At 45.1% G+C, this 12,555-nt stretch overlaps 1 protein-coding gene across 1 annotated transcript; it reads right to left on the bottom strand.

The window, feature by feature from the left end:
* Positions 1-591: 591 nt before the first annotated feature.
* Positions 592-1,322, bottom strand: LOC109943283 (uncharacterized). The gene is made up of 2 exons (XM_020546196.2): positions 922-1,322; positions 592-824 (listed from the first exon to the last, which is right to left on the bottom strand). Exons 1-2 carry the CDS (start codon positions 1,264-1,266, stop codon positions 651-653), a joined length of 519 nt encoding a protein of 172 aa, XP_020401785.1. The 5' UTR covers positions 1,267-1,322; the 3' UTR covers positions 592-650.
* Positions 1,323-12,555: the final 11,233 nt, after the last annotated feature.

The raw sequence follows: 12,555 nt of genomic DNA, 5'->3' as shown, positions 1-12,555 counted from the left end.
ACAGGCCATTTAAAGGGTGAGGATCTTGCTAAACAGTATAATCACAGTAAGCACATGAACAAAACCTCATGTCTTCCACAGAGGACAGCCAGGTGAGTGAAACAATTTAGGAGCAGAGAATTGGGGGGGGGGGGGGGGGTAGGAGCATACCAGACCTGGCGACGCGTCTGAGTCGTCCACGCGTTCCTCCTCGCTCGCTGGCAATACTTTATGAATCAACACACCCAAGCAAGATTTTCAGTTGTTCAAGCAGAGCAACAACAATATGTGTCCTGTGAAAAATACAAATATAGTAATTTAGAGCACACAGATACACCAATAGATGATCTACCCAAATAGTTTGTTTAATTTAAAAGCCAAAATGAAGCACATCAAAGAGCAAAATACAATTTCATCAACATATCACTAAGCTATTTGTAGTTGGCATCTGCGTTTTTAGTCTGCATCATTTGAAAATGACAAAACAAATTAAACAAAAAACTAACCACACCCTGCAGAGTATAGTAGTTGGTCTGTGAAGACTAATGAAATTAGTCATAGGACACTTGAAGGTTGAGGATTATTATTAAAATCACAGTAATCCCCCCTGCAGCTATTGATCACAGACTTACAATCCATTTAAACGGTGAGGATCTAGCTAAACAGTATAATCAAAGTAAGCACATGAACAGAACCTCATGTCTTCCATAGAGGACAGGCAGGTGAGGGAAACAATTTAGGATCAGAGAATTGGGGGGTAGGAGCAGACCAGACGTGGCGGTGCGTCTGAGTCCTCGCGTTCCTCCTCGCTCGCCGGCAAGGTTGTCCTCCACGCGCAGCAGAGACTGGGGTAGGGAGGAGCAGTGAGCAAGAGAAGCAAGCACATGGAAAGAAAAACAGTTAGAGCAGTATCTGATGACTCGCAAACGCAGTGCAACCAACCTGCTTGCGGTGGCGCCCACAGTCCCGGCTTGTGGTGGCGTGCACAGTCCGCAAGCGACAAGCACCCCTCACCGACGCCGATGGAGGAAGGGAGGAGGGGAGGTTGTGGATGGCGAGGTCCTCCGGCTCCTGCTCGCTCCGCTCGGCTGATGCCCGCTCACCTGCTCCTTCTCGGCTGATGCTCGACCGAGACAGGTCGCCGACGCCACGCTGATGGAGGAAGGGAGTAGGGGAGGTGGTGGACGGCGAGGTCCTCCGGCTCCTGATGAAGGAAGGAGGAAGGGGCGCTTGCGGTTGCGGATGTCTCTGGCGTCGGCAAAGTGCGGGAGGGGAACTCCAGCGCATTCAAGGTGGAGAAGTGGAGATCGTGGAGAGGGAAGCCGCGGGAGTGGAGCTGTGCGAGCGGTTGGGCGCGACGTCGCGGAAGGTGGAGGTTACCGAAGAATGAAGGGAGACAGCTGGCGTCCGTCGCTGGAGTATGGGCTGCTCCAAACATAGCTGGAGTATGGGCCGCACCAAACATTCAGCCCAGGACACCGGTACTGTTGTGTTGTTTTCTTTACAGATATGGTTAGTACCATACCGGCTAATAAAGTAGGCATAGTGCGGCTTATAAGCGTTGGCCCTTGCCATATGAGCAAGAGATTGGTTGTTGTATTGTGTTGCGCGTGGTAGCTGAAATGGCCAGGGTTTGATCCTCGCGGCCCCGCTTATTTTTGCTGGGCGGGAATTCGCAGGCGCGTTGGGCGAGAATTTTGGAGATTTTCGCAGGGCGCGTTGGGCGGGAGTTCGGGTGGCAGAACCAAAAGTGGCAGGCTACTATTGCTAACTTAATAAGTAGTAGAGATATACACTAGTCGGTTATCTGCGTATTACGACGACTCACAACAATATCCACGTAAATTATCTACCAAAAAAATCACAAGATTTTTTATTTATTGTCTCCGCTCTTCGTATAATATTTTTTATGAACGCACAGGTACCATAAACAGCAAATCAGAGACTCCCATCCCTCGCCTCCCCCACTTCCAAGGTTTCGCAGAGCAGGAGGGGAAGGGAAGAGGCAGACATACATGTTCGTTGCCGGAGAAGGACACGACGAAGACCTGGGCATCTGAAGGCGACATAGGTAGTATATATCGCTAGATATATAGGGAGAGAGCACGTAAGTAGAGAAAGAAGCCCAGCCAGAGCAGCTCCAAAACCGAGAAGCACCCGCACCAGGCATCAATCCGAGAAGGGCGAGAGAATGCGAGTGTCTTCCCAGCCCTGGACCCACCGAAGTGGCACAACACCACCACCAACTCTATAGCATATGCTAACTACTGCCACGCTACGGGTCTTGGTTGTCCAATATCTCAGACCTGGACTCCTCATCGCCAAGATAACCTAAGTGTGGCAGGCGCCACCGTGTCCTCCTCGACGGCACGCACTAAGAAAGGCCAGGAGCATGACCGACTCGCGCCGTACCCGCGTCGACGACCGTCGGTCGGCTCGCGGCTGCGACCGTGGGCGGGGGCAGTAGGTTGGGGAGGAAGAACAGGGTGAAGGCCGGGAAGATGAACGGGACGTCCGACGACGACGAAAACGATGGTGCGCGCATGATGTGAAACGTCCTCGTGGACGTGCAATAGCTACTGCGTGAGTCGGTGTCGGGGCTGGTGTCCACCACCTGCACCATTTTTTAACATTTTACGCTGAATTGATTTGGAAGAAATGTAGGGACTTTTTTGTAAAAAGATGACGTAGGACGAATGTTGAAACTGGTGCTTTAAGCATAATAGAGATATAGATGGCCAAATGGGTTGTGTCTAGCGAGCCGGCCCGAGGCACGACCAATTTAATATTGCCTGGGCCAATCCGGCATGAGCGTTGTGCGGTGCCTGGGCCGAGGCTACGGTGCCTGGGCCGTAGCCTCGGCCCGTAGTGCTGACCCGACCCGACACAATTATTTTTTTATTTTACAAAAAAATCATATATACATATATATAATTTATATTCAATATTATAAACACATGAGCATGATGTTCTACTGGCTAGACAGCTTTGCCCAGTGTCTCCCATGCTTCTTCCATCATAGTATGGGTTCAAACTTCACCTCCTGCACCACTTTTAACATTTTATGCTGCTGAGTTGATTTGGAAGAAATATAGGGATTTTTTTGTAAAAAGATGACGCAGGACGACCGTTCAAATTGGTGCTTTAAGTATAGTATCCTCGGCCCGTAGTGTTGGCCCAGCCCGACACGATTTTTTTTTTATTTTACAAAAAAATCATATATTTACAATTTATATTAAATATTATAAACACCTTAGCATGATGTTCTACTGTTTAGACAACTTCGCCCAATGTCTCCCACACCCTTCTTCCATCAGGGTGTGGGTTCAAACCCCACCTCCCGCACCGCTTTTTAACATTTTACGCTGAATTGATTTGGAAGAAATGTAGGGACGTTTTTGTAAAAAGATGACACAAGACGACCGTTGAAACTGGTGCTTTATATATATATATAAATGAGCCTTGGACTTATAATAATAAAGGAAGCCCAGGTCAATCATTATGGTATTTGGTTCAACCAAAATCAGTCAGTCTTTCCCCCACGTCTGATAGCCACGTTTGCCGGTCCCACTCAATTGACGCCGTCTAAAACTGATGCGACTACCCATTCGACTTCCGCCCACCGCCATTCATAACCTAAGCATCACATTGTCCCAGTGCAAGGGCCGATTGAAGTGAAAGTCACCTAGAGGAGGGGGGTGAATAGGCAAATCTGAAATTTATAAAGTTTAAGCACAACTACAAGCCGGGGTTAGCGTTAGAAATATAAATGAGTCTGAGAGAGAGGGTGAAAACAAATCACAAGCGAATAAGAGCGGATGACACGGTGATTTGTGTTACCGAGGTTCGGTTCTTGCAAACCTACTCCCCGTTGCGGTGGTCACAAAGACCGGGTCTCTTTCAACCCTTTCCCTCTCTCAAACGGTCACTTAGACCGAGTGAGCCTTTCTCTTCAATCAAATGGGACACTAAGTCCACTACAAGGACCACCACAACTTGGTGTCCCTTGTTTTGATTACAAGTGAGTTGAACACAAGAAACAAGGAAGAAGAAAAGCAATCCAAGCGCAAGAGCTCAAATGAACACAAATGTCTCTCTCTCTAGTCACTAATTTGGTTGGAGTGATTCCGGACTTGGGAGAGAATTTGATCTCTTTGTTTGTGTCTTGTATTGAATGCTATAGCTCTTGTATGAGGTGTGAAGGCTGAAAACTTGGATGCTATGAATGGTGGGTGGTTGGGGGTATTTATAACCCCAACCACCAAAATAGCCGTTGGTGGAGGCTGCTGTCGTATGGCGCACCGGACAGTCCGGTGCGCCAGCCACGTCACCCGACCGTTAGGGTTCGACTGTTGGAGCTTCTGACTTATGGGCCACCGGACAGTCATTGTTCACTGTCCGGTGCGCCTTATGGCACCTGTCCTGACTTCTGCGCACGCAGGTGCGCACTGTAGCGCATTTATTGTTCGTTGCAGACGACCGTTGGCGCTGTGTAGCCGTTACTCCGCTGGCGCACCGGACAGTCCGGTGAATTATAGCGGAGCGGCTCCCAGAATTCCCGAAGGTGGCAAGTTTGGACTAGAATTCCCTGGTGCACCGGACACTGTCTGGTGGCACACCGGACAGTCCGGTGCGCCAGACCAGGGCACACTTCGGTTGTCTTTTGCTCTTTTTATTTGAACTATTTCTTGGTCTTTTTATTGGTTTGTTGTGAATCTTTGGCACCTGTAGAACTCATAATCTAGAGCAAACTAGTTAGTCCAATTAATTTGTGTTGGACAATTCAACCACCAAAATTCATATAGGAAAAGGTGTAAGCCTATTTCCCTTTCAATCTCCCCCTTTTTGGTGATTGATGCCAACACAAACCAAAGCAAATATAAAAGTGCAGAATTGAACTAGTTTGCATAAGGTAAGTGCAAAGGTTGCTTGGAATGAAATCAATAATTATTTCTACTAGATATGCATGGATGTCTTTCTTCTTATTTAAAATTTTGGACCACGCTTGCACCACTTGTTTTGTTTTGCAAATATTTTGGAAATTCTTTTCAAAGTCTTTTGCCAATAGTCAAAGGTATATGAATAAGATTTTGAGAAGCATTTTCAAGGTTTTGAAATTTTCTCCCCCTGTTTCGAATGCTTTTCCTTTGACTAAACAAAACTCCCCCTTAATGAAATCCTCCTCTTAGTGTTCAAGAGGGTTTTAGATAGTAAATTTGAAGAGGGTTTACAAATTTGAAATTATATCAAGGATAAGATACCAATTGAAAAATCTTTTCTTAACACAAATTGAAAGACTACATTTTTGAAATTGGTGGTGATGCGGTCCTTTTGCTTTGGGCTAATACTTTCTCCCCCTTTGGCATGAATCGCCAAAACCGGATACTTGTGAGTGAAATATAAGCCCTTCTCGAACTATCTCCCCCTTTTGGTAAATAATGTATGAGTGAAGATTATACCAAATTTGGAGAGCGGTGTAGAGCGACGGCGAAGGATGAATAATTCGATGGAGTGGAGTGGAAGCCTTGTCTTCGCCAAAGACTCCATTTCCCTTTCGATCTATGACTTAGCATAATATGCACTTGAAAACACATTAGTCATAGCACATGAAAGAGATATGATCAGAGGTATATAAATGAGCTATGTGTGCAAAATATCAATCAAAATTCCTAGAATCAAGAATATTTAGCTCATGCCTAAGTTTGGTAAATGTTTTCTCATCTAGTGGCTTGGTAAAGATATCGGCTAACTGTTCTTTGGTGTTAATATAAGCAATCTCGATATCTCCCGTTGTTGGTGATCCCTCAAAAAGTGATACCGAATGGCTATGTGTTTAGTGCGGCTATGCTCAACGGGATTATCCGCCATGCGGATTGCACTCTAATTATCACATAGAAGAGGGACTTTGGTCAATTTGTAACCATAGTCCCTAAGGGTTTGCCTCATCCAAAGCAATTGCGCGCAACAATGGCCTGCGGCAATGTACTCGGCTTCGGCGGTAGAAAGAGCTACAGAATTTTGTTTCTTAGAAGCCCAAGACACCAGAGATCTTCCCAAGAACTGGCAAGTCCCTGATGTGCTCTTTCTACCAATCTTACACCCTGCCCAATCAGCATCGGAATAACCAATTAAATCAAAAGTGGATCCCCTCGGGTACCAAAGGCCAAACTTAGGAGTATAAACTAAATATCTCAAGATCCGTTTTATGGCTCTAAGGTGAACTTCCTTAGGATCGGCTTGGAATCTTGCACACATGCATACGGAAAGCATAATATCCGGTTATGAAGCACATAAATAGAGTAAAGAACCTATCATCGACTGGTATACCTTTTGATCTACTGATTTACCTCCCGTGTCGAGGTCGAGATGCACATTGGTTCCCATGGGTGTCTTGATGGGCTTGGCATCCTTCATCCCAAACTTTGCAAGAATGTCTTGAATGTACTTCGTTTGGCTAATGAAGGTGTCCTCTTGGAGTTGCTTGACTTGAAATCCTAAGAAATATTTCAACTCCCCCATCATAGACATCTCGAATTTTTGAGTCATGATCCTACTAAACTCTTCACAAATGGATTTGTTAGTAGACCCAAATATGATATCATCAACATAAATTTGGCATACAAACAAATCATTTTCAATAGTTTTAGTAAAGAGAGTAGGATCGGCCTTGCCGACTTTGAAGCTATTAGTGATAAGGAAGTCTCTTAGGCATTCATACCATGCTCTCGGGGCTTGCTTGAGCCCATAAAGCGCCTTAAAGAGTTTGTAGACATGGTTAGGATACTCACTATCTTCAAAGCCGGGAGGTTGCTCAACATAGACCTCCTCCTTGATTGGTCCATTGAGGAAGGCTCTCTTCACGTCCATTTGATAAAGCTTGAAGCCATGGTAAGTAGCATAGGCAAGTAAAATGCGAATTGACTCAAGCCTAGCTACGGGTGCATAGGTTTCACCGAAATCCAAACCTTCGACTTGTGAATATCCCTTGGCCACAAGTCGGGCTTTGTTCCTTGTCACCACACCATGCTCATCTTGCTTGTTGCGGAAGACCCACTTGGTTCCTACAACATTTTGGTTAGGACGTGGAACTAAATGCCATACCTTATTCCTCGTGAAGTTGTTGAGCTCCTCTTGCATTGCCAACACCCAATCCCAATCTTGAAGTGCTTCATGTACCCTGTGTGGCTCAATAGAGGAAACAAAAGAGTAATGTTCACAAAAATGAGCAACACGAGATCGAGTAGTTACCCCCTTATGAATGTCGTCGAGGATGGTGTTCACGGGGTGATCTCGTTGGATTGCTTGGTGGACTCTTGGGTGTGGCGGTCTTGGACCCTCATCATCTTCCTTGTCTTGATTATTAACATCTCCCCCTTGATCATTGTCCTCCTCTTGAGGTGACTCATCTTCTTGATCTTCATCTTGGGTTGGTGGAGATACTTGCATTGAGAAAGATGATGGTTGATCTTGTGCATGTGGAGGCTCTTCGGATTCCTTAGGACACACATCCCCAATAGACATGTTCCTTAGTGCGACGCATGGAGCCTCTTCATTATCTAGTTCATCAAGATCAACTTGCTCTACTTGAGAGCCGTTAGTCTCATCAAACACAATGTCACAAGAAACTTCAACTAGTCCAGTGGACTTGTTGAAGACTCTATATGCCCTTGTGTTTGAATCATAACCAAGTAAAAAGCCTTCTACAGCCTTAGTAGCAAATTTAGATTTTCTACCTCTTTTAACAAGAATAAAGCATTTGCTACCAAAGACTCTAAAATATGAAACATTGAGCTTTTTACCGGTTAGGAGTTCATATGATGTCTTCTTGAGGATTCAGTGAAGATATAACCGGTTGATGGCATAGCAAGCGGTGTTGACCGCCTCGGCCCAAAATCGATCTGAAGTCTTGTACTCATCAAGCATGGTTCTTGCCATGTCAAGTAGAGTTCTATTCTTCCTCTCCACTACACCATTTTGTTGTGGCGTGTAGGGAGAAGAGAACTCATGCTTGATGCCCTCTTCCTCAAGAAAACCTTCTATTTGTGAGTTCTTGAACTCCGTCCTGTTGTCGCTTCTTATTTTCTTGATCCTCAAGCCGAACTCATTTTGAGCCCGTCTCAAGAATCCCTTTAAGGTCTCTTGGGTTTGAGATTTTTCCTACAAAAAGAACACCCAAGTGAAGCGAGAATAATCATCCACAATAACTAGATAGTACTTACTCCCACCGATGCTTATGTAAGCTATCGGGCCGAATAGATCCATGTGGAGTAGCTCCAGTGGCCTGTCAGTCGTCATGATGTTCTTGTGTGGATGATGAACACCAATTTGCTTCCCTGCTTGGCATGCACTACAAATCATGTCTTTCTCAAAATGAACATTGGTTAGTCCCAAAATGTGCTCTCCCTTTAGAAGCTTGTGAAGATTCTTCATTCCAACGTGGGCTAGTCGGCGATGCCAGAGCCAATCTATGTTAGTCTTAGCAATTAAGCAAGTGTCGAGTTCAGCTCTATTGAAATCAACTAAGTATAGCTGACCCTCTAACACTCTCTTAAAAGCTACTAAATCATCACTTCTTCTAAAGACAGTAACACCTACATCCATAAAAAGACAATTGTAGCCCATTTTGCATAATTGAGAAACAGAAAGCAAATTGTAATCTAATGAATCTACAAGAAAAACATTGGAAATAGAATGGTCAGGTGATATAGCAATTTTACCCAATCCTTTGACCAAACCTTGATTTCCATCCCCGAATGTGATAGCTCGTTGGGGATCTTGGTTTTTCTCATAGGAGGAGAACATCCTTTTCTCCCCAGTCATGTGGTTTGTGCACCCGCTATCAATGATCCAACTTGAGCCCCCGGATGCATAAACCTACAAAACAATTTTAGGCCTTGTTCTTAGGTACCCAAACGGTCTTGGGTCCTTTCACATTAGAAACAAGCACCTTGGGTACCCAAACACAAGTCTTTGATCCCTTATGTTTGGCCCCAACATATTTGGCAACTACCTTGCCTGATTTGTTAGTTAGCACATAAGAAGCATCAAAAGTTTTGAATGAAACATTATGATCATTTGATGCAATAGGAGTTTTCTTCTTAGGCATTTTAACATGTGTAGAACGCCTAGAGCTAGAAGCCTCATTCTTGTAAATAAAAGCATGATGAGAAACAAAATGAGTCCTTTTAGCATGAATTCTCCTAATCTTATCCTCAGGATAACCAACAGGATATAAAATATAGTCCTCGTTATCCTGAGGCATGGGAGCTTTGCCCTTAACAAAATTAGACAATCTTTTAGGAGGGGCATTAAGCTTGACATTGTCTCCCTGTTGGAAGCCAATGCCATCCTTAATGACAGGGCGTCTCCCACTATAAAGCATACTACGAGCAAATTTAAATTTTTCATTCTCTAATTCATGCTCGGCAATTTCAGCATCTAATTTTGCTATATGATCATTTTGTTGTTTAATTATAGCAAGGTGATCATGGATAGCATCTACATTAACATCTCTACATCTAGTGCAAATAGAAACATGCTCAACGATAGATGTAGAAGGTTTGCAATCATTTAATTCAACAATCTTAGCATGTAAAATGGCATTCTCATCTCTAAGATTGGAATAGAAACATTGCAAACATCTAATTCCTTAGCCTTAGCAATTAATTTATCATTCTCAAACTTAAGGCTAGCAAGAGAGGCATTCAATTTTTCAATCTTAGCAATTTAACTAGCATTATCATTTCTAAGATTGGTAATTGAATCATCACAAATATTTGACTTCTCAACCTTAGCAATCAAATTAGCATTGTCAATTCTAAGGTTGGAAATAGTGTCATGGCAAGTACTTAGCTCACTAGTTAATTTTTCACATTTTTCTACCTCTAGAGCATAAGCATTTTTAACCTTAACATGTTTTTTGTTCTCTTTAATAAGGAAGTCCTCTTGGCTATCCAAGAGTTCGTCCTTCTCATGAATCGCACTAATTAATTCATTCAATTTCTCTTTTTGTTGCATGTTAAGATTGGCAAAAAGAGTAAGCAAGTTGTCCTCATCATCACTAGAATTTTCCTCATCACTAGAGGTTGCATACTTAGTGGAGGATCTTGATTTTACCTTCTTTTTCTTGTCGTCCTTTTCCATGAGGCACTTGTGGCCGACGTTGGGGAAGAGAAGTCCCTTGTTGACGGTGATGTTGGTGGCGTCCTCGTCAGAGGAGGAGTCGGTGGAGCTCTCGTCGAAGTCCCACTCCCGGCAAACATGGGCATCGCCACCCTTTTTCTTGTAATATCTCTTCTTTTCTCTTCTCTTTCCCTTCTTGTCGTCGCCCCTGTCACTATCACTGGATAATGGACATTTAGCAATAAAATGACTGGGCTTACCACACTTGTAGCAAACTTTCTTGGAGCGGGGCTTGTAGTCCTTCCCCCTCCTTTGCTTAAGGATTTGGCGGAAGCTCTTGATGATGAGTGCCATCTCCTCATTGTCGAGCTTGGAGGCGTCGATGGGGATCCTACTTGGTGTAGAATCCTTGTTTTCTTCTTCCGTTGCCTTGAATGCAACGGGTTGCACCTCGGGTGTTGAGGTGGCGCCTTGCTCAATGATTTTCTTGGAGCCTTTGATCATCAATTCAAAGCTCACAAATTTTCCTATCACTTCCTCAGGAGACATTAGTTTATATCTTGGATCACCACGAATTAATTGAACTTGAGTAGGGTTAAGAAATACGAGTGATCTAAGAATAACCTTGACCATTTCATGGTCATCCCATTTGGTGCTCTCGAGGTTGTGCACTTAGTTCACCAATGTCTTGAGCCGGTTGTACATTGCTTGTGGCTCCTCCCCTTGGTGAAAAATGAAGCGACCGAGCTCCCCCTCTATCGTTTCCCTCTTGGTGATGTTGATCACCTCGTCTCCTTCGTGCGCGGTTTTGAGCATGTCCCAAATCTCTTTGGCACTTTTCAACCCTTGCACCTTATTATACTCCTCTCGACTTAGAGAGGCGAGGAGTATAGTGGTGGCTTGGGAGTTGAAGTGCCGGATTTGGGCAACTTCGTTCGAGTCATAGTATTCATCCCCCGACGATGGTACCTGTACTCCAATCTCAACAACATCCTAAATACTAGTGTGGAGTGAGGTTAGATGGTGCCTCATTTTGTCACTCCACATATTATAATCTTCACCATCAAACATGGGTGGTTTGCCTAAAGGGACGGAAATTAAAGGAGTACGTTTGAAAATGCGAGGATAGCGTAGGGGAATCTTACTAAACTACTTGCGCTCATGGCGCTTAGAAGTAACGGACAGCATGTCGGAGCCGGAGGTGGATGGTGATGAAGAGTCGGTCTCGTAGTAGACCACTTTCTTCATTTTCTTTTTCTTCTCACCGCTCCGACGTGACTTGTCGTGTGAAGGGGATCCCTTCACCTTGTTGCCGGACTCCCCGGATGGAGCCTTCCCATGGCTTGTGGCGGGCTTCTCGCCGGTCACCATCTCCTTCTTGGCGTGATCTCTCGACATCACTTCAAGCGGTTAGGCTCTAATGAAGTACCGAGCTCCGATACCAATTGAAAGTCGCCTAGAGGGGGGTGAATAGGAAAATCTGAAATTTATAAAGTTTAAGCACAACTACAAGCCGGGGTTAGCGTTAGAAATATAAATGAGTCCGAGAGAGAGGGCGAAAACAAATCACAAGCGAATAAGAGCGGATGACACGGTGATTTGTTTTACCGAGGTTCGGTTCTTGCAAACCTACTCCCCGTTGAGGTGGTCACAAAGACCGAGTCTCTTTCAACCCTTTCCCTCTCTCAAACGGTCACTTAGACCGAGTGAGCCTTTCTCTTCAATCAAATGGGACACTAAGTCCACTACAAGGACCACCACAACTTGGTGTCTCTTGTTTTGATTACAAGTGAGTTGAACACAAGAAAGAAGGAAGAAGAAAAGCAATCCAAGCGCAAGAGCTCAAATGAACACAAATGTCTCTCTCTCTAGTCACTAATTTGGTTGGAGTGATTCCGAACTTAGGAGAGAATTTGATCTCTTTGTTTGTGTCTTGTATTGAATGCTATAGCTCTTGTATGAGGTGTGAAGGCTGAAAACTTGGATGCTATGAATGGTGGGTGGTTGGGGGTATTTATAATCCCAACCACCAAAATAGCCGTTGGTGGAGGCTGCTGTCGTATGGCGCACCGGACAGTCCGGTGCGCCACCGGACACTGTCCGGTGCGCCAGCCACGTCACCCAACTGTTAGGGTTCGACCGTTGGAGCTTCTGACTTCTGGGCCACCGGACAGTCCGGTGCGCCTTCTGACTCCTGTCCTGACTTCTGTGCGCGCAGGCGCGCACTGTAGCGCATTTATTGTTTGTTGCAGACGACCGTTGGCGCTGTGTAGCCGTTACTCCGCTGGCGCACCGGACAGTCCGGTGCTACACCGGACAGTCCGGTGAATTATAGCGGAGCGGCTCCCAGAATTCCCGAAGGTGTCAAGTTTGGACTGGAATTCTCTGGTGCACCGGACACTGTCCGGTGGCACACCGGACAGTCCGGTGCGCTAGACCAGGGCACACTTCGGT

Source organism: Zea mays, chromosome 9 (genome assembly GCF_902167145.1).
Source record: "Zea mays cultivar B73 chromosome 9, Zm-B73-REFERENCE-NAM-5.0, whole genome shotgun sequence".
Taxonomy (NCBI): Eukaryota; Viridiplantae; Streptophyta; class Magnoliopsida; order Poales; family Poaceae; genus Zea; species Zea mays.
Note: the sequence above shows the minus strand (reverse complement) of the source record. Positions and strands in the feature narration are given on the sequence as shown.

What these genes read in the sequence shown, in the direction of transcription:
- LOC109943283 (XM_020546196.2), bottom strand. Translation starts at nt 1,266, where the DNA reads ATGCGCTGGAGTTCCCCTCCCGCACTTTGCCGACGCCAGAGACATCCG. An exon ending in GTGGGCGCCACCGCAAGCAG is followed by an intron (nt 825 to 921) that starts GTTGGTTGCACT and finishes TCCCTACCCCAG; the next exon opens with TCTCTGCTGCGCGTGGAGGA.